This window comes from Carassius carassius, chromosome 8 (assembly GCF_963082965.1).
Source record: "Carassius carassius chromosome 8, fCarCar2.1, whole genome shotgun sequence".
Taxonomy (NCBI): domain Eukaryota; kingdom Metazoa; phylum Chordata; class Actinopteri; order Cypriniformes; family Cyprinidae; genus Carassius; species Carassius carassius.
This window is the reverse complement of record NC_081762.1, coordinates 7,426,949-7,448,898: the sequence shown is the minus strand read 5'-3', so window position 1 is coordinate 7,448,898 and position 21,950 is coordinate 7,426,949. Positions and strand designations below refer to the sequence as shown.

General features: G+C 35.9%; 2 protein-coding genes across 6 annotated transcripts in view; both read right to left on the bottom strand.

Annotated features, from left to right (window-relative positions):
* LOC132145109 (CD209 antigen-like protein C) overlaps window positions 1-21,669 on the bottom strand; it is a 39,212-nt gene extending 17,543 nt beyond the window's left edge. Inside the window, exons 1-5 of one of the 2 annotated variants that reach the window (XM_059555851.1) lie at window positions 21,549-21,669; window positions 21,418-21,448; window positions 20,729-20,857; window positions 14,126-14,215; window positions 13,926-13,997 (exon numbers count right to left, since the gene is read on the bottom strand). In XM_059555851.1, coding sequence (XP_059411834.1) covers window positions 13,926-13,997; window positions 14,126-14,215; window positions 20,729-20,735 — 169 coding nt within the window. In that variant the 5' untranslated portion in view covers window positions 20,736-20,857; window positions 21,418-21,448; window positions 21,549-21,669. The remainder of the gene's footprint in view (window positions 1-13,925; window positions 13,998-14,125; window positions 14,216-20,728; window positions 20,858-21,417; window positions 21,449-21,548) is intronic. The other variant, XM_059555849.1, reaches the window with a different exon arrangement.
* LOC132145110 (CD209 antigen-like protein C) lies at window positions 3,509-8,514 on the bottom strand. Of its 4 annotated transcripts, none has more exons than XM_059555852.1 (7): window positions 8,364-8,514; window positions 5,131-5,262; window positions 4,924-4,986; window positions 4,745-4,816; window positions 4,473-4,627; window positions 3,878-3,987; window positions 3,509-3,787 (listed from the first exon to the last, which is right to left on the bottom strand). In XM_059555852.1, exons 1-7 carry the CDS (start codon window positions 8,476-8,478, stop codon window positions 3,613-3,615), a joined length of 822 nt encoding a protein of 273 aa, XP_059411835.1. In that variant the 5' UTR covers window positions 8,479-8,514; the 3' UTR covers window positions 3,509-3,612. The 4 variants fall into 4 exon arrangements, with proteins under 4 accessions (XP_059411835.1, XP_059411836.1, XP_059411837.1 ...); XM_059555853.1 differs by having other exon boundaries at window positions 4,924-4,965; XM_059555854.1 differs by lacking the exon at window positions 8,364-8,514 and adding an exon at window positions 6,368-6,524.
* Window positions 21,670-21,950: the final 281 nt, after the last annotated feature.

Here is a 21,950-nt window from a genome sequence, read left to right as displayed (position 1 = left end):
CTCGGTGAGGACCAACCTGCCGCAGCACAGATATCATCCATTGAAGATCCACTGAGAAAAGCTTGTTAAGAAGCCACTGCTCTCGTGGAATGAGCTTTAACTCCTAAGGGCGAAGCGAGTCCGTGCGCCTCATAGGCTAAATTAACATTTAACATTTAGATTTAGATTTAGATTTAGCATTTATATTTAACAAATTAACATTTAGGTTTGACATTTAATATTTATATTTAACTATTTAAAATATCTCTAAGTTGACAAATATTGTTGTAAATGTGCTAAAAAGTGAGCGTCAAAAATTCATACCGTTTTTTTTTTACATTGTTTGAAGCTAAATGTGACAAAATGTTGCTGCTATTTTTAGCATGAGCAGCTTTACAAACGGAGCCCCATATATAATGACTAATAAAAATTACAAATTATATATAATTTTATTTCAAATAAATGGAAAATTAAAAGTGAGTTTAATCCAAGCAGCTCAAGATCTTAGAATAGTTCTGTATCCTTCTAAAGGCACTCTGTCTGTGTTCGTGGTTTTGCAATTTAAACAGGTTAATTACAAAAACTAAACGTTTGGTGTACTGTCTCTGGAAAAATCAACAGTGATTGATCAGCCTTTATTTATGTACAGTATTGTAGATGTTATTACCTAGGCGAAGCATAATTTGCTGAAATATATGCTACAGTAAGAGCGCCTGCATGGTTGTCCATCAGATGCGTGTCCAAGTTGAGTTTGTTACTATAGCAACAGTAAAACTGTTATGTTGTTATAATGAGAAAACAAACTTTCGTTATGTCGAGATAACGAGAAAAATAAGTCGTAAACAAAAAGGAAAAAAAATTATAATGCATGGCCGCTTAGAACTTCCGTAAATAAGAGAAGTTTCTGTCAAACAAATGAACTGTATTGTAATGCCAACTGTAAAAAAGCCAAGCACTGCTGAGCAGCAGACATGTGTTTGAAGCTACTGGAGGCTCAAGATCCTCTCCATGCAGTCTAACAGTTGTGTGTAAAGCTGCGTTTGTGTTACTAAGGTGCATAAGCTTAAATCAACAAGACTTATATTAGAGTTTGTACTGCTGTATCTTGTCTGTCAGCATATTTTTAATCCCCCCTTTGCTCCGCATTGTTTTTTCACTGCATGAGGTACATGTGGCATGAGAACATTGTCCGTTGTGTATTTTCAGTTCCCTCTTTGCTCCGCAGTGTTTTTTTCACAGCATATGGAAATGTAAGTGTGGCATGAAAGCAGAGTCAATTGCATGCATCGTATGCTGAATACGTGAGATTGGCCATCGCTGGTAATGATGCTGTAGGAAGTAACAATGCAAAAAATTTGGTAATGCTTAGAATAATGGTTTTTCATTAATAGGTTACTATGCTGGAAGTAATGCATGACCAATGTGTAGTACTGCAGTAACACTTCAGCTACTACTATCAACTAACATCGATAATAACTGAATAAATACTAAATGAGATTAAACTAATTAAAAAAGATTAAATTGTATAAGAAATACCAATTCATTATTTAAAATAGAATGGGCTAAAACTCAAATAGGGCAGATAACGAAGGGCAGACAGATGATGAGGATAACTAAAAACCAGAAACCGGTGATCTAAAGGGATGAAGATTAACTAATGATGAGCATAGGAAATTAAATGAGGACAGACAGGAACAAACAGAAACCAACATGTGACACTAGTGATCTGGACCATTATTTTAAAGTGAAAAAATATAACACTTGAGTAAATAGTGTGCATTATATGATCAGGTTCATAGTTCACATATCAGACATGTGTTAATTTGTGATTAGTAACTGAATTCTAAATTTCTTTAATTTCAAGTGTACGACTCAAGTGTACTTTAGGCAAGTCAAGTCAAGTCATCTTTATTTATATAGCGCTTTAAACAAAATACATTGCGTCAAAGCAACTGATAAACATTCATTAGGAAAACAGTGTGTCAATAATGCAAAATGATAGTTAAAGGCAGTTCATCATTGAATTCAGTGATGTCATCTCTGTTCAGTTTAAATAGTGTCAGATTGTGCAGAAGAATCATCTGTTTCCTGTGGTCTTGTCCTGGTGCTCCTCCGAGACAAGGTCTTTACAGGGGATCTGTATCTGGGGCTCTAGTTGACCTGGTCTCCGCTGTCTTTCAGGGATGTAGAGGTCCTTTCTAGGTGCTGATCCACCATCTGGTCTGGATACGTACTGGATCCGGGTGACTGCAGTGACCCTCTGATCGGGATACAGACTGGATCTGGTGGCTACGGTGACCTCTGAATAAGAGAGAAACAGACTAATATTAGCGTAGATGCCATTCTTCTAATGATGTAGCAAGTACATCGGGTGGTATGGGAAGTGTAGTATAATGCAGCCTAAAAATCCTTTAACGGATTTGGATATTATAAGCATATTAGTATGTTATGTGTAAGCCAGGTTAAAGAGATGGGTCTTTAATCTAGATTTAAACTGCAAGTGTCTGCCTCCCGAACAATGTTAGGTAGGTTATTCCAGAGTTTAGGCGCCAAATAGGAAAAGTACTAAATATACTAAAAATGTACTAGTTTTATTATTCTATTCTATTCTATTCTATTCTATTCTATTCTATTCTATTCTATTCTATTCTATTCTATTCTATTCTATTCTATTCTTTTAAGTATCAGAGATGTGTATCTGCCAAAAAATATTGTGATAATTCAAGCTTGTGTCTTTGGAAACATCATTGTCAGTAGCAATTTTTTTAAGTCACATTTAACCATATTTATATGTTACATTCACAGTAGAATGTCAAGTTGAGAAAATGTCTAAAGATATTTGATATTTGAGTCTTATTTAATTGCAATACATTTTGAAACAATTCTCCCCTAAAGTTCAGTTCAGATACAAATTTCAGTGACTATTTACACTAGCTGTCAAGTATACATTCTACAGAATGTTTCAGTAAAGCTGATTCAAAATATGTTGACCTAGGAACATATCGAACTCAGCAAAATCAGGACGTGCTTCAGTGCACTTATAAAAATAAAGAGTCTCAATGAAATATGTGGAGTTTCACAGAGCAGTTTATTTCCTGTTTGCACCATGAAAAGATGATGACTGCATAAAAGCTCCATAACAAAAGGCTAGTAAAGTAAGTCAACATAAAGATATGACAAATATTTTTGGTACACATTATCTTTAAGGTGCCTAGCATTAATACATGAATTTGCATAATATTCAGCTTTGTTGAATGTGGTCAAAGAATGAGTAAACATTGTGATGGTCACAATAGTGTCTGGCTGGATAACATTAAACTTTTTAAAAGGTTTACAATATCAATCCAATTGCAGTTTCAAGTGAAAATTACACTAAAATGTTGCAATGACAAAATATTGAACTAAATAAAAAAAATAAGTGTTACAAAAAATTTACAATACTGATGTTGTAATACTGGTAGCACTAATATAAACATTTGTACACACCAAGCACAAAAATGTGTACGTGTGTGTGTGTGTGGTGGGGGGGGGGGGGGGTGTACTGTAAGTACATTCATTCTTCAAAATGTGTCTTTGTGTTCCATTGAAAAATATAAGTGAGCAATTGGCCAAAATCTATTCGGGAGCGGTGAATTAAACTGCTGCAGGAGCTTCACACACAAATCTTTTCTCTAGAAAGCAGAAAGCATCCGACCAGAAATCCGTCTCTCCACCAGGATGTCCCAGACCAGTGCAGTCCTCACCGTCCGGATGTTCTTTAGTCCAGTTATCAGGCTCTCTGATTCCATTCTCTCGTTTAATCCAGAATCTGCAGTGGAGAAAAACACAAAACACATCTGCCTCCAATATTGTTCTTTCAATGCAAAGGTTGTATTTTAAACATGAATGTAGATCTTACTCTACTGAATCATTAACTGGCTGGTTGTTCACCCAAACCCAGTGACCCTCAGTGTCCAAATCATTGAGACCAATCCAGTGGGTTACTTTAACTTTAGAAGTAACAAAATCCTGAAGGGTAACAAATAGAACAGTGACATGCATCTAGTGAGATCTGATGCAATGCACAAAAAATGCATAGTATTTAAAGTCATCATGAAATCACAGCTGAGCACATTCGAGATCATGTTGCATATAATTCCTATTCTACTGACATCACACATCAAATTTCTATACCATCAGTAAAAAGTGCCTAATAATTCCTTAAAAAGGCACAAAGTTGCTCTCTAGAATCCTGAAAAAAAGACACTTTCTCAATCAATCTGTCCTTCCAAGAAGCAGCTAAAGACAGACTAAACCACAACCACAAACAAATAAACTTACATTAATAACTTCTATTAAAAAAAAAAGACTTAAGTTTCTGTTAAAAATATCTGCTAAATAAATTCTAGATAAACAAAATGAAACCAGGAAGTGATGATTTGTTTCGATGTGAACTATTTAACTGTAGAATATGAAATTGAATCTCAGAAGGATGTATCAGCTGGTGAACACACCTGTTCTGTTTTGCTGTTTATGATCACTAGATGTCCTCCTAGAGTCACACAGTGATCTCGACTCTGTGTCCAGTTCATCTTGACCTTAGAGAAGTAGTAACACTTTCCTCCAGAATGAACCCAGTCGACGGCACAAAGTGCACAACCTGTGCTGTCTTTAGTAAAACAGGTAGAGATGAATCAATTATTCATTATTTCAGACACATTTTCTCTTTATATTACAGGGTATGTAAAGACATATAATCTTAAGATCTTAAGATCTCAAGACATACAATTTAATCTGTTCAGCTTTCTAAGTGTCTCCTCATGCTGGTTATGGAGCGCATCAAACTGTGCTTTGTAATCTGCATCCAAAACAAAGAAACAGTGATGATGAGATGGAGTGGGGCATTTGATAATTGACTGAACAAATTGGAATGAAATTGTTGTGGTTGATTAATTTTTTTCTCACCTGTGGCATTGTGGTCCTGATCAGACACAGACACATTGAAGTCTGGATTTAAAAAAGCAACATCTGCAAAACAAATCAATAGAATCTCAAATATTTCAGACCAGAGGAAGTGTCTTGGGTTCTTTTTTTTTTATACAATCTGAAATATGTGTAGATATAATATAAGTGCTTATATTTAGGGATGAGTTTAGAAGTAAAATGAGTTACTTGTAGCATGTGTAAGAAGTATCGCCAGAGAACAAACTCCTCCGAAAGCAAAGACCAGACAGACACTGAGAACTATCAGAAGATCTTTAATCCGTTTATGAACAGTCACTTCTTTCTTGAGGATCTCCTGGCCTGTGATTAGAAGTTTATAATAATTATTTATACAAGTCAAATGCTTGAAAAAGAACTAGATACATTAAATATATATATTTTTATGAGGAATATGTTGCTGTAAATGTACATTTACATTTATTCATTTAGATTAATCCTCGGTATAATTCAAGAACTTGACAAACATGTAAATAAATATTGGTTTGAGTTACACACACAAACCTGCATGTTGGGTTTCCATGTTTTGTGGGAATATTACATAGATGTAATGATTTTGTACAGTACAAACAGATTTAGGAAATTGCCATTTTTGTGGGGACATTTTGTTCCCATAACTTAGAGTGGGCTATAACACACACACACACACGTTTGTTTTTGTGAAAAGTGGGGACATCCCATAGGCGTAATGGTTTTTATACTGTACAAACTGTATATTCTATGGCCCTACACCAACCCTACACCTAACCCTCACAGGAAACTTTGTGCATTTTTACTTTCTCAAAAAAACTCATTCTGTATGATTTATAAGCGTTTTGAAAAATGGGGACATGGGTTATGTCCTCATAAGTCACCCTCTCCTTGTAATACCTGTGTCATACCCATGTCATTATACAGAGCTGTGTCCTGATATGTCACAAAAACAAGAACACACACACACACACACACACACACACAAACACCATATTTGGTAAAACCAGTTTAAACCAGAGTGAAACAAGAAGTATGATAAAGAATGAATCTGAACTTAGCCACAGTTCGTGATGCTTCCTTGAAGGAAGGAAATGTCACATTCTTACTCAGAAGTTTTATTTATTTAATAAAAGTTTATAGTGCTGTTTGATGATTTTGATACATAATGAATTAATGAATTAATTAATGAGAATTAACAGTACTTAAAAGAGTCAATCTTTTGTTTTAATTTATTTGAAGTATTTTATAGTGTAAAAGTGTTTGTTCTGCTTCACTGTATAATTAATCATCAATGCAGAACTCTTATTAGAATACTACATGTAAAGTAAAATAAAGGCTACAGAATATTTGACTAATAAATAATATGATTCTAATTTTAAATACTAATAAATGGTTTATCAGACATAATTAGATTTTTGTTGATAAATTGTCTTACCTTTGTACCGGGAGCATTTGTTAATTGAAGCAGTTGTTGAACATACGAGTTCAGAATTTGAATAGATTGCATCCATTTCATTAAACTGGCAGATGTCTGAGTGACTGACTGTTAAGGAAGTCCAACAGACTATTTAAATAGACATCAGGGTAGCACAGGAAACATCACCGGCAGACAGTAGAGCAGCAAAAAAAAAAAAAACCTAAGCTAAATATGATAACATTTCCAAAAAACAAAATGACAGAAGTCTCATGTATGGTGTACATTTTAGGACATCCTCAGACCTCAATCATCAAATGAAAAGGCGTCATGCCTCAGACTAAAAGGCTTCAGTCATCGGACAAAACGGCATTGCGCCTCTGACTGAAAAGCTTCAGGTCTCAGGAAAAACGACGTCAGATGTCAGTTCTCATACAATTAACGTTAGGCATCAGATGAAACAGACTCAGGCAAAAAGTCATCAGACGAAACGGACTCAGACAAAAAGTCATCAGACAAAAAGTCATCAGACGAAACGGACTCAGGTGGAATATAGCGTTGCCCCGCCCCATGTGACGTCACACGCACGCCGTTCACAGGAAGTGGTATATCATGGTTGATTGATGGCAAAAGGTATATTTTAGGATATTTTATATTTTAACAGTTTTATTCAAATGTTACACTAATTAAGTTATATAGGGAAGAGAACATGCTTTTCGAGAGTCTTGTGTGCACGTTTAGAAAGTTAGTTAGCCATATTGCAACTAGCGAGCTTTTATTTTGGCCAAGTAGTAAAGTTACCCTTACGAAAAATAACCAAAAACAAATAAAAAACAAATGGTCGATATAGTTAAATCATGGTATCCACAGATTAACTATGGTTTTGCTACTAACCATAGTTTAACCATGGTGTTTGTAGTAAAACTGTAGTTATACAAATGGTACATTAATCATTACACTAAAAAAAACGTTACTACACTTTTACTATAATAAAACCACAATGCATTATATATAGAAAAACTTTGTTGTTTCATGTCATAAATAATCATAACAATTATACGTGTAAAACTTACTTATTTGTGGATGTAACTTTTATGAGTATGATTATGTATAACACGCAATAAACACCATGCTAAATCCACATGATTTATAATGGTTTATAAGTCTTATATCTTGACATTATTTATTTCAAATATATACAGTATCTTACTATCTTATTGATAAGGGAAATTTACTAGTCCAAAATAAAAGCTCGCTAGTTGCAATATGGCTAACTAACTTTTTAAACGTGCACACAAGACTCTCGAAAAGCATGTTCTCTTCCCTATATAACTTATTTAGTGTAACATTTGAATAAAACTGCTAAAATATAAAATATCAGACGCTGCTTACCTCCTTTTGCCATCAATCAACCATTATATACCACTTCCTGTGAACGGCGTGCGTGTGACGTCACATGGGGCGGGGCAAAGCGATACTCCACCTGAGTCCGTTTCGTCTGATGACTTTTTGTCTGAGTCCGTTTCGTCTGATGACTTTTTGTCTGAGTCCGTTTCGTCTGATGACTTTTTGCCTGAGTCCGTTTCGTCCGATGACTTTTTGTCTGAGTCCGTTTCGTCCGATGACTTTTTGTCTGAGTCCGTTTCGTCCGATGACTTTTTGTCTGAGTTTGTTTCGTCTGATGACTTTTTGCCTGAGTCCGTTTCGTCTGATGACTTTTTGTCCGAGTCCGTTTCGTCTGATGACTTTTTGTCCGAGTCCGTTTCGTCTAATGACTTTTTGTCTGAGTCCGTTTCATCTGATGCCTAACGTTAATTGTATGAGAACTGACATCTGACGTCGTTTTTCCTGAGACCTGAAGCTTTTCAGTCAGAGGCGCGATGCCGTTTTTTCCTATGACTGAAGCCTTTTAGTCTGAGGCATGACGCCTTTTCATTTAATGACTGAGGTCTGAGGATGTCCTAAAATTTACACCGTACTCATGACAATTATGTCTTAAAACACCCATTTCACTCACCCATATTTAGTTTTTCTGTCAAGCTGTCTTGTATTTCTTGCATTGGGCTTGTCTCTTCTATCAAAATTGTTAATAATATTGCTTCTTTCAAAAAACAAAACAAAAAAGAAGACATTTCTTGTACATAAAACCTTAAAGGTGCAGTGTGCAATGTGGACATGCTGAGATATTGTGGTATTTTACTCTTTAGTACAGACAAAAAATTACATACTGCATTTATCTGGTTTTGATTTCTCCTGATAGTACCAGTAGTTTTGAAATTCATTTTATCAGCCATGTTCTATGTGTGTGTGTGTGTGTGTTATAATTATTATTACTACTCCAATTATTATATTATTGTTGCTTTTGTTAAAATAGTCAAAAGATGGTCACAAGATAAATATTCAGTTCAAATATTCAAATATTCACATTCAAATGAACAAACAAAAAATCTGGATCTCCATGTCTACCTTGCAAATCACCTGTTCCTGCTCATCTCCAGACTGGATCTCTTCTCTCCACTTTCCCTAATTGCAGGTTCAGTTGTTAGATTTGTCAGCATTAATATTTTTATACTTAGATTTTTTGAGGGACATCAAACTGTAACACTGTGTGTCCCAACCAGATGTAACGCAACGTAATAAAAAGTATCTTTTCTATGTAGTTTTTGTCCTACCCAACCACGACAGCGACACATAACAAGAGGCGACATGGAATTCTACAACCCGAATTCCGGAAAAGTTGGGACGTTTTTTAAATTTTAATAAAATGAAAACTAAAGGAATTTCAAATCACATGAGCCAATATTTTATTCACAATAGAACATAGATAAAGTAGCAAATGTTTAAACTGAGAAATTTTACACTTTTATCCACTTAATTAGCTCATTTAAAATTTAATGCCTGCTACAGGTCTCAAAAAAGTTGGCACGGGGGCAACAAATCGCTAAAAAAGCAAGCAGTTTTGAAAAGATTCAGCTGGGAGAGTATCCAGTGATTAATTAAGTTAATTGATATCAGGTCTGTAACATGATTAGCTATAAAAGCTTTGTCTTAGAGAAGCAGAGTCTCTCAGAAGTAAAGATGGGCAGAGGCTCTCCAATCTGTGAAAGACTGCGTAAAAAAATTGTGGAAAACTTTAAAAACAATGTTCCTCAACGTCAAATTGCAAAGGCTTTGCAAATCTCATCATCTACAGTGCATAACATCATCAAAAGATTCAGAGAAACTGGAGAAATCTCTGTGCGTAAGGGACAAGGCCGGAGACCTTTATTGGATGCCCGTGGTCTTCGGGCTCTCAGACGACACTGCATCACTCATCGGCATGATTGTGTCAATGACATTACTAAATGGGCCCAGGAATACTTTCAGAAACCACTGTCGGTAAACACAATCCGCCGTGCCATCAGCAGATGCCAACTAAAGCTCTATCATGCAAAAAGGAAGCCATATGTGAACATGGTCCAGAAGCGCCGTCGTGTCCTGTGGGCCGAGGCTCATTTAAAATGGACTATTTCAAAGTGGAATAGTGTTTTATGGTCAGACGAGTCCAAATTTGACATTCTTGTTGGAAATCACGGACGCCGTGTCCTCCGGGCTAAAGAGGAGGGAGACCTTCCAGCATGTTATCAGCGTTCAGTTCAAAAGCCAGCATCTCTGATGGTATGGGGGTGCATAAGTGCATACGGTATGGGCAGCTTGCATGTTTTGGAAGGCTCTGTGAATGCTGAAAGGTATATAAAGGTTTTAGAGCAACATATGCTTCCCTCCAAACAACGTCTATTTCAGGTAAGGCCTTGTTTATTTCAGCAGGACAATGCAAAACCACATACTGCAGCTATAACAACAGCATGGCTTCGTCGTAGAAGAGTCCGGGTGCTAACCTGGCCTGCCTGCAGTCCAGATCTTTCACCTATAGAGAACATTTGGCGCATCATTAAACGAAAAATACGTCAAAGACGACCACAAACTCTTCAGCAGCTGGAAATCTATATAAGGCAAGAATGGGACCAAATTCCAACAGCAAAACTCCAGCAACTCATAGCCTCAATGCCCAGATGTCTTCAAACTGTTTTGAAAAGAAAAGGAGATGCTACACCATGGTAAACATGCCCCGTCCCAACTATTTTGAGACCTGTAGCAGAAATCAAAATTGAAATGAGCTCATTTTGTGCATAAAATTGTAAACTTTCTCAGTTTAAACATTTGCTATGTTATCTATGTTCTATTTTGAATAAAATATTGGCTCATGTGATTTGAAAGTCTTTTAGTTTTCATTTTATTAAAATTTAAAAAACGTCCCAACTTTTCCGGAATTCGGGTTGTATTTTAGAAATGTTTTTTTTTAAAAAACCTTTTCAGGAACAACAGAATGATTATGTGCTTTATTCAATGTTAAATGTCTAATGTGAGTTTGAATATTATTTGCATGATCTTTATAGTCATAGTGAAAGCAACAATAGATATTTTACCTGAGATCTTGAAAATAAATCATCTATTTCTAATGTCCACTTTTCTTTATTTTACACTTGCCATGTTTTTGCTGACAAATCATATCTACACTGGACGCAACAAAGCATTGCAAATCATTTGAACTTTATGTCAGCACGTCATTAATAGAATGAGTCAGCAGTTTTCTGTTGGGGATTTGTGCCGCGCCGCCTCACATCCAGTGTAGACCGTATCACTGATTATAATAAGTTCTATTGTATTTTGTTGCATTACGCCTCGACTCTCGTGTCTGATGTAGACAAAATGTAAGATAGTGTTGCTAGTGTTGTTGATAGTTTGCTGCGGTTTAATTTTCATGCCACATTAATTGAAATTAAAAAACATTTTCTCTCATGGGCCAGTTATGGCCTATGGGCCACCTATTGAGGAACCCTGCTGTACACCAATGACTGCACATCTAAAGACCCCTCTGTCAAGCTTCACACAACACCACACTCACGGACTGCTGAGCGAATCATTGATACAACCCTCCCCACTCATCCAGAACTGTACTCATCTAGAGTGAGCAAAAGGGCTAGCAAAATCACTCTGGACCCCTCACATACAGCACACTCTCTCTTTGAACTGTTCTGGTCGACACTACAGAGCTCTGATCGCCAGAACGACCAGACACAGGAACAGTTTCTTCGCTCAGGCAATCCATCTAATGAACACTTGATAATAACTGGAACACACAACACTATTTATACACTCATACACTTATTTATCTAACACACACACACACACACTTAGTCTATACTTCAAATTAACACATAATTTACCTGTACATACAAACTGTCTATTGTAATATACCTGCATATACAATTGTACATTTATATATTTTGTTATTCCTTGTTTAATTGTTCTTTTATTTATTTATTTATTTATTAATAAAAATAGTGTCATTCTGTTGCACTGCAGAATCTTCTGTCATGAAAAAATATTCCTCGTATGTGTAAACATACCTGCCAATAAAGGTCATTCTGATTCTAAAGCTCATTCTGATAATGTATATTTATGGTTTATTTTGTTCATTATTAGCTAAAATGTGTCTGTGTAGTGGCCCAAAATGATGAAATAGTCTTGTGCCTTTGAGGCCAGTGGTCATGATAGTCACTAAATGTTTTGGTAATGTCTATTTACTTGTGGTGCTATTTTCTGAACTACCTCTTCAAATACAGAAGAGCAATTTCACAAGCAATAAAACATACTATAGAAATCCGTAAAGCTGTAGAGACTGCATTTAGTGATCTCTTGTGGAGAAAACAAAACAGAACTGGCAAAAACTGCATGTTGTAAACATACAAAATCAAATTAGCAGTGATTAAATAGTTTAATTTTTCACAGGGACCTATTGTGAATTGAAATAGCTGTAGCACACATTTACACTGTTAATTTATCTATAGCACGCATTATCTTCAGATGTCTGCAAAAAAATAATTTTGACTATACATTTATTTTAATCTTCAGTTTCAGAAATGATATTAAAGCATTCAATTACAGAAATGCATGTCATTTTGATGTTAAAACTGACTGCAAGATGAGTGAAGTATGAGCTATTAAACAAAAAGCTTATGTTTTATTATTTGAATCTGCTTCAGATCTCATTCTGTATAAGGCAGAACAGGAGAAATGCAGCATTTTTAGTTGGGTAAAAGTAAGCAAATCCAAACCTGGGTTTGTTCTGCACGTGGAAAGTACATTATATATTACTGATGTTTCATTGTGTATCACTTATATAGGTAAATTAATATTTCTTTTCACAAATAAATTTTTTAAGTTTTTTACAAGAAGCATCAAACCAAGATTGAAAGTTGCCGCTCTCATCTCCCAGAGCAGCACAGTTCTCTCCAGATGGATCCTCGATTTTCCAGTTATCAGGTTCTCTTGGCCCCCCACTGAACCAGAGCCTTTAAGAAACAAACAATAATACATTTGGTTAAAGTAAAAAAAAAAAAAAATTAGAAAATATTACTGGAGGTTTTGCAATACTAATACACATGTGTAATCCCTTTAAAAATATAAGAGAATTTAAAGTTGTCAAGCAACAAACTTTCCAAAAAAAAAAAAAAAGAAAGAAAAGAAAAGAAAATCACACATGCAGAGTTCTTACTGTACTCCAGTTTCTTTGAGAGTTTGGTTATTCACCCAAACCCAGTGTCCTTCAGTTTCCAGATCATTGAGACCAATCCAGTGAGTCTGTTTTATTTTAGAAACCAGAAAATTCTGATGGAGAATAAATACATAGGAAAGTGTAATAGTTTGCATAGTTAAAGGTATAAGTACATAAGTAAGTAAATAAATAAATAAAAATACTCTTAAAATAATTTTTTTAATTGAAATATAAACCATGTAAAGTCCCCGTCATGAAACAGACAATGATTATGAGGTAGAGAACCCAAGTGCAGATTATTTAGAATGCTGATAACCCAAAAACATAAATTTAGATCCCTAGACCAAGAAACCTAGATCCCAAAAACCTAGACTGATGTGACACCCATCAGCTGTAAGTAAAGTTATTTGTCTCATAACACTTGCATGAAGTACCAATTAATTCATAATTGATCTGACTTGCCTGTTCTATTTGGTTGGTTATGGTGACCAGATCTGCTCCTTTTGAAACACAGACATCTCGACTGCTTGACCAGTTCAGTTTATCAGAGTTGAATGAATACAGCTTTCCACGACAAGCTATCCAGCCATCCACAGAGAGATTACAAAACTGAGCTGTGATGAATGAATAAAGTGTAATCAAACCTTCCATTATTTTGATCATAAGGTTAATCAAACTGGTTCCATGTGCAAAAATATTTGATCACACATTGTATGCAAACTGTTACTCACCATCGTTAAATGACAACCATTTTCTTAGTGTGTTGTATCTGGCTGTAAGACTTAAGAACTCTTTCTTCATTACTGATCAAAAGAATTAAAAAAGAAGAAACAAGCAGCTTTTTAGGGAATCGAACTCAGACTGAGGCAGTTTTGACTGCTGAACTCTGTATCTCTGTCTCTCTCTCTCTCTCTCTCTCTCTCTCTCTCTCTATCTTTCTATAGATACAGTATATACAAATGAATGGAATTGACAACTCACCATCATGAAGTTGAAAGCGATCTCTAACTCTTGTGTAATTGGATTTACATTCCTCTAGCTCTCTAATCAGAACTTGGAAATAAATAAATAAAAACATACATAAATAAAAAGAAAACAGATTAAGACAAATAGATAATGGTACTCATTTACTGTAAATGAAACATGCTTATGCTCTACCATTAATGAAAACGTTTTCTTACTTGTGCCGTTGATCTCTTGAGCTGACAGTTGCTTTGAAATCATGATGTGCTGATTATTCAGGGACTCAAAATCAGCAAGCTTTTGATTATCTGATTAAAGACAAAATAGACTATTGGTTAATATGTATATATATTATGATTTTTTTGAAAAATCCATATTATTTTTACAAAGTTTGGCTCACGTCCACTTCTATGGAGAGAATGGAGTTTATGTCCTATACTGCAGCAAGCTCTCTCTCTCTCTCTCTCTGGTAACTTTCCTCATACATGCAGAGTACAATTGACCATCTGCACGGAGCAGATAAGCCAGCTTGTAATCTTTCGGTGAGCTCATTTTATATGTGCTATATGTAGGTAGAGACTCTCACAGGAACCTCTCCTGCCACATTCTTATCAGAAACTGAGAAGCAAAATAATTGCATCCCCGTAAATAATGATAGGAATTAAAATATTATTATTATTATCAAACAACATATCATTTTATATCCAGAGTCTGGTTACAAAATCCTGATATTAAACAGCCCAAACTCTTGTAGGGTAACATAAACATAAACAGAGAATTAGATTTGAACCAATATATATTTGTGCTTTTTTTTATTTTAGTTCAATTTTTTTTCTTTAATATTTATATTATTTAAGGAGACTTTACTAAATATTTACATAATATACAGATCATTTTTAATCGGTGCACTTTGGTGATTTCTCTCATCAGAAACAGCAAAGTGCAGATGCACATGCATGTAAATAAGAGATTAATTCACCAAACACTGCAGACAACATCACTGATTATAAGATTTTTTAGAGTGCTTACACTCATGTTAGACTGAATAATGTAAATGTTCTTTGCTCGCTGTATAATTTGTTTGTTGTTTGAATAATCGTGGACATGCGGTGCTTTAATTAACCTTAAAAAGTGTTTTTATTAAATGTGATCAGGTTAAATACAAATTTGAACTTATTAAATTATTTTTTATCTCATAATATAGTAGCCTACTTGGCTAAAATGTTATGATGTCCGTAGTTAATAGAGTACAATTAGGCTACAGTGATTTGAGCATGTTTTACCAGAGACTAGAGTGCAATTGAACTGCTGTGGTTATATGATGGACGGGGCGCTATTGAACTTACATTTCATTTGGGAAATCCAATATTTACTTTTTAAATACTGAATGTGTTTCACTATTTTCAAATTCAACTTTCAAATTTAATACCATTTTCTAACACACATCCTCACTGCATTAACACAATTGTGGGTGAACTAATAGAAACTGACCAATTATTATTTTGACAACCGTATGGTATCAAATAGAAAGAGGGAAGGGATTTTTTTTTGGGACTGAAGGAATGCAACACCTGTTGAGTACCATGAAACAGCTTTAAAAGATCAAAGACAATTTTTTATATAACTCTGACTGGATTTGTTTGAAAAGTGAAAGGGTGAACTAACCCTTTAATGTTAAAGGGTTAGTTCACCCAAAAATGAAAATTATGTCATTAATGACTCACCCTCATGTCGTTCCAAACCCGTAAGACCTCTGTTTATCTTTGGAACACTGTTTAAGATATTTTAGATTTAGTCCGAGAGCTTTCTGTCCCTCCATTGTGAGTGTGTACGGTATACTGTCCATGTCCAGAAAGGTAAGAAAAACATCATCAAAGTAGTCCATGTGACATCAGAGGGTCAGTTAGAATTTTTTGAAGCATCGAAAATACATTTTGGTCCAAAAATAGCTAAAACTATGACTTTATTCAGCATTGTCTTCTCTTCCGTGTCTGTTGTGAGTAGGGATACACGATCATGATTTTTCATGGCCGATTCTGTTACCGATTTTTTTACAAGCAAACTGGCCAATTCCGATTCCGATTTCTGTTTTTTTTTATCTTTAAGCAACAAACAAGAAAGAAGGAAAGTGTGCATAAACAAGATGTTTATTTGGTATTTAATAGGCCAAACTGGCTTTTGGCTATTGAAAACAATAACCGTAACCATCTGAAATTAAAAGCAGTAACTGCACAGTAAGTAGCCTACATTCAATACAAACATAGATGGTACAGACATCAGCATTTACCTTTTGTTTTTGAATTGGTTTGAAACTACATAGAACTGGCCTTAAATGAAAAGATTAACTGTAACCATGTGAATTTAAAGGCAACAACTGCATAGTTCTACAATCCAAACAACACAATCAACACACAATCAGTAAGATGTTTCTTAATCAGCATTCAGTATTTGTTTTAGTTTTTAAATTTGGTTTAAAAAAAAAAGGTCTTTACCAGTGAGACTAAATAAAAGTATGCTATATAAATACATTATTCCAAAATGTTAAAATCAAATAATGTTGGTGCGAATAAAACAAAGGTGCAAAGTGTTTCATTCATCCAATAATAAAAAAATAAAGAATAATAATTGGATTAATGAAACACTTTTTTTCAGTGTGCTACAGCAGGTGATTTTTAAATCAAATTCTATGTAAGTCTATGTAATTTTAAGGAAAAAAAAAATCATCCTAATGCAAAAGTGACATTTACTTCTGTCTTTTCACACGTGTATGCAAGTTCTAATTTACAAAAAAAAAAAAAAAAAATTCAGTTTTGTCAGTTTTGTCCGTTTCGTTTCTCATCCAACACATGAGAAATTGAGCTGAACATCTCTTCACAGTCTACCTGTGTTCAGGGCGCGGACCGGTACAGTATACGCTCGTGCTGCTTTAGTGCGCGCAGAAAAGGGGCTCTTATTTGTGCGCCAGTACACCAACGGCTGATCGCTTCCTGCTATCTGTGCCTCAGACATGAAGCTCTGCACTTCCAGTGCTGAACGGCTGCCTGTGTCCTGCGCACAGATTTCGAAATACTTCCACACAAATGACATGATAGCGAATGATTACAATGTAGCCTGTGCACGCGGGCGCACTTCCGGAAAAATCGGTCGAAAAAAGACCAAAAAATGGCCGATTGCCGATCGCATACATTCCGGTTCCGATTTATGGCCGGTCAACCGGTGCATCCCTACTTGTGAGCGCATTCACTGCAGTTTTAGTGATATCCGGTTCGCGAACGAATCACTCGATGTAACAGGATCTTCTTGAACCAGTTCACCAAATCGAACTGAATCGTTTGAAATGGTTCACGTCTCCAATAAGCATTAATCCACAAATGACTTAAGTTGTTAACTTTTTAAATCTGGCTGACACTCCCTCTGAGTTAAAAGAAACCAATATCCCGGAGTAATTCAATTACTCAAACAGTACACTGACTGAACTGCTATGGAGAGAGAACTGAAGAAGAACACCAAGCCGAGCCAGATAAACAAAAGACTGACTCGTTCTCGAGTCAAAAACCATTTCTGTCAGATGCGTCCGATTCGAGAACCGAGGAGCTGATGATACTGCGCATATGTGATTCAGTGTGAAGCAGACTGACACACAGAGTGTCTGAAACAAACTGATTCTTTTGATGATTGATTCTGAACTGATTCTGTGCTAATGCTTTATTGGGTGGTTGTTCTGCACGCTTAGTAAACAAACTACAGCTAGTCCAAAATGCAGCAGCAAGAGTTCTTACTAGAACCAGGAAGCATGACCATATTAGCCCGGTCCTGTCAACACTGCACTGGCTCCCTATCAAGCATCGTATAGATTTTAAAATATTGCTTATTACTTATAAAGCCCTGAATGGTTTAGCACCTCAGTATTTGAATGAGCTCCTTTTACATTATAATCCTCTACGTCCGCTACGTTCTCAAAACTCAGGCAATTTGATAATACCTAGAATATCAAAATCAACTGCAGGCAGCATATCCTTTTCCTATTTGGCGCCCAAACTCTGGAATAACCTGCCTAACATTGTTCGGGAGGCAGACACACTCTTGCAGTTTAAATCTAGATTAAAGACCCATCTCTTTAACCTGGCATACACATAACATACTAATATGCTTTTATTATCCAAATCCGTTAAAGGATTTTTAGGCTGCATTAATTAGGTAAACCGGAACCGGAAACACTTCCCATAACACCCTATGTACTTGCTACATCATTAGAAGAATGGCATCTACGCTAATATTTGTATGTTTCTCTCTTGTTCCGAGGTCACCGTGGCCACCAGATCCAGTCTGTGTCCAGATCAGAGGGTCACTGCAGTCACCTGGATCCAGTACGTATCCAGACCAGATGGTGGATCAGCACCTAGAAAGGACCTCTACATCCCTGAAAGACAGCGGAGACCAGGACAACTAGAGCCCCAGATACAGATCCCCTGTAAAGATCTTGTCTCAGAGGAGCACCAGGACAAGACCACAGGAAACAGATGATTCTTCTGCACAATCTGACTTTGCTGCAGCCTGGAATTGAACTACTGGTTTCGTCTGGTCAGAGGAGAACTGGCCCCCCAACTGAGCCTGGTTTCTCCCAAGGTTTTTTTCTCCATTCTGTCACCGATGGAGTCTCTGTTCCTTGCCGCTGTCGCCTCTGGCTTGCTTAGTTGGGGACACTTCATCTACAGCGATATCGTTGACTTGATTGCAAATAAATGCACAGACACTATTTAACTGAACAGAGATGACATAACTGAATCCAATGATGAACTGCCTTTAACTATCATTTTTGCATTATTGACACTGTTTTCCTAATGAATGTTGTTCAATTGCTTTGACGCAATGTATTTTGTTTAAAGCGCTATATAAATAAAGGTGACTTTGACTTTGACTAATGTTATGAGCGCGGATAAACAGAAGGCTTGAATCAATGGGAATCATCGCCAATGACGTCATTACGTCGAGCGCATAAGAACTGGTGAACCGTTTTCTTGAACCGGTTTTTTGAATCGAACTGTCCGAAAGAACCGGTTCACCAAAAAGAACCGAACTTCCCATCACTACTGGTGATCCGAAAACCGATGCAACCGGATCTTGACTCGAGAAAGAGTCAATCTTTTGTTTCATTATCTGGCTCGGCTCGGTGTTCATCTTCAGTTCTCTCTTCACAGCAATTCACTCAGTGTACTGTTTGAGTAAATTAATTACTCCGGGATATTGGTTTGTTTTAACTCAGAGGGAGTGTCAGCCACATTAAAAAAGTTAACAGCTCAAGTCATTTGTGGATTAATGCTTATTGGAGACGCTAACCATTTAAAACGATTCAGTTCGATTTGGTGAACTGGTTCAAAAAGATCCGGTTACATCGAATGATTCGATCGCGAACCGGATATGACAAACTGCTTTGTTTTGAACTCTCTCACAGCAGACACGGCAGAGAAGACAATGCTGAATAAAGTTGTCGTTTTTGTTCTTTTTGGACCAAAATGTATTTTCGATGCTTCAAAAAATTCTGACTGACCCTCTGATGTCACATGGACTATTCTTACCTTTTTGGACATGGACAGTATACCGTACACACAGTTTCAATGGAGGGACTGAGAGCTCTCGGACTAAATCTAAAATATCTTAAACTGTTCTGAAGATGAACGGAGGTCTTACTGGTTTGGAACGACATGAGGGTGAGTCATTAATGACATAATTTTCATTTTTGGGTGAACTAACCCTTTAATAAAAAAATAAAATAAAAGATCGCTGCTCTTCATTGAACTGCTTTTTTTATTTAACGAACACGCTGTGATTTTGTACATTTAGATTTTTTGTTTTTTATTACTTGAATGCTTTTTTTGAGATGTAAAACAAAAAATACAAATAAAAAACACTATGCCTATTTCCTCTTTATTTCTTCTATTTGTGATGCAACATTACTAGGTGATGATTTTGCTTTGGAACTTACAGCAAACAAAATTTTTCTTAGAAGTGATATTTTATTAACAAGTTTCCGGATGAGCATGCGCAGATAATTAACACGGCGATTCCATCATCAGTTATTACACCATCTATCCAACCAGCACAAGAGAGAATCCCTATGACTAATCAATGCAGCCTTACCTTCACTATCTCGGACCCCTCTCCCTTGACAGGGGGGGCACCCTGGGCTTGAGAGTAATTACCGAGTTTGGAGCCCTCTCCCCAGACAGCACACCAAATATGCATAACCTTTACTCAGTTTATTATATGTCTGAACTCGTGAACTGACTTTTCTGACTTTGTCGATTTCCAACGGATGTAGCTCAGTCTATTTACAGTGCATGTGATTCCAAGGTCAAGGACTTCTAATGGAGAATGTGAAACTAAAAATAACTTATTTTTGAAAATTTGCTCACTGTGACTCATTTTGCTAGCACAGATCACATATACTGTTATTAAACCATTTGAATTATAAATAACGTTTTAGCTATATTTTGATTCAACATAAACAGTGAAGTGCTAGTTATTACAAAACAATATAATCACACAATAGCAACGTTCTCTCACATATTTTGCTACTCTATTTCCATCATCGATATAAGTAGCAGTGGGTGGTAATAGCCAAGAACTGTACAGTTTAACACAATCTTGTTGATAAGGTTTCTTTAGTTATTCAGAAATCTTGTAGCATTAACCACTGTAGTGAATCAACAGTTATGGAGGTTTGTTTGGCAATGATTGTCTACTAAAATTATGTTTTTAAAAATAAAAAGTTAAAATTGTTGTATGCCCTGAACAGAGCAAAGATAGTATCAACTACTCACTAAGCATCCACAGTGTAAAGAGACCTCCGAGAGCAAAAACAAAAGAGGAACCCAGAACAACCAGAAGAACTTTAATCCACTTTGGGGAAGTGACTTCTCTCTCTGGTTCTTGTTCTTCAGTGGAGTTATCTGGGGTCAGAAATGTGATTTAAACATGAGAAAATATTTTAAAATACTTTTTCTGAGCTGTTTAAGCAGTCCAGTATTGATGTCTGAGACTATTCCTGAGTTTACGGTTCTTTTCTGCAAGATAAAGTTGCCCAACCTGACATTTTCTACATTGTACTCCTGCAGTAAAACAGAAAACATCTTGTGACAGCTAGGCCTGTGCAATAACTTTCTATCAAGAAACATGATAAAAAGTTCATTAAAGGGCTTCACAGCATTTTAAGAACATCTACGCTTATAGACAGGAAGTCAAATGGCAAACTTCAGACGAGTTCATACATCATTGCTGCCTTTGCAAATATATTTATATTTATGCTTTTGGCAGCTTCACATGTATGACTTTGGCAGAAACTTTTATTCAGAGCATGTAATATTACATTCAACATTGTGTTCGAACCAATGCCACTGCTGTTGATAGCACCATGATCTACTGTATCTATCTAACATATAGAAAATTTTAATTTAATTTACAGCATTTGATTCCACTAACATATATGAACAGATCAAATATAAATGTCTACCTCAATGCAGGTTAAGATGTTTTGGAGGCATCTGCCAAATGTGCAAAGAACATAAGAAAACCTTATATTGTACCAGTGTTAAATCTTTAAAATATAAATTGTAATGCATATTGTTAATGCTCCTCCCTTACCGTTGCATTGAGAAGGTTTTTCACTGGAAGCAACTGTTGAAAGTATGAAACCTGAATTTTCATAGATCAAATCCATTTCATGAGACTGACAGAAGACGTGCCGGATGAGACTTGAGGGCTGCTTGAGATTGTTGAGAAAAAGGAAGTCATATAATGTGACATTCTTATACAATAGGAAGTTGTCTGAGTCTGAATAACAAATCTAGAAACTGTATGTTTGAGTATGTGATGATCTCTGAAAATAAGGAATAATGAAATGTATTCTCCAAATAGGAAGAATGAGATCTGTGGCCAGAGGCGGACAGAGTACACAGCTTCATTACTTGAGTAAAAGTACAGATACCCCTCAAGTACTCAAGTGCTATAGTCAGATGTCTACTTAGGTAAAAGTACTGAAGTACT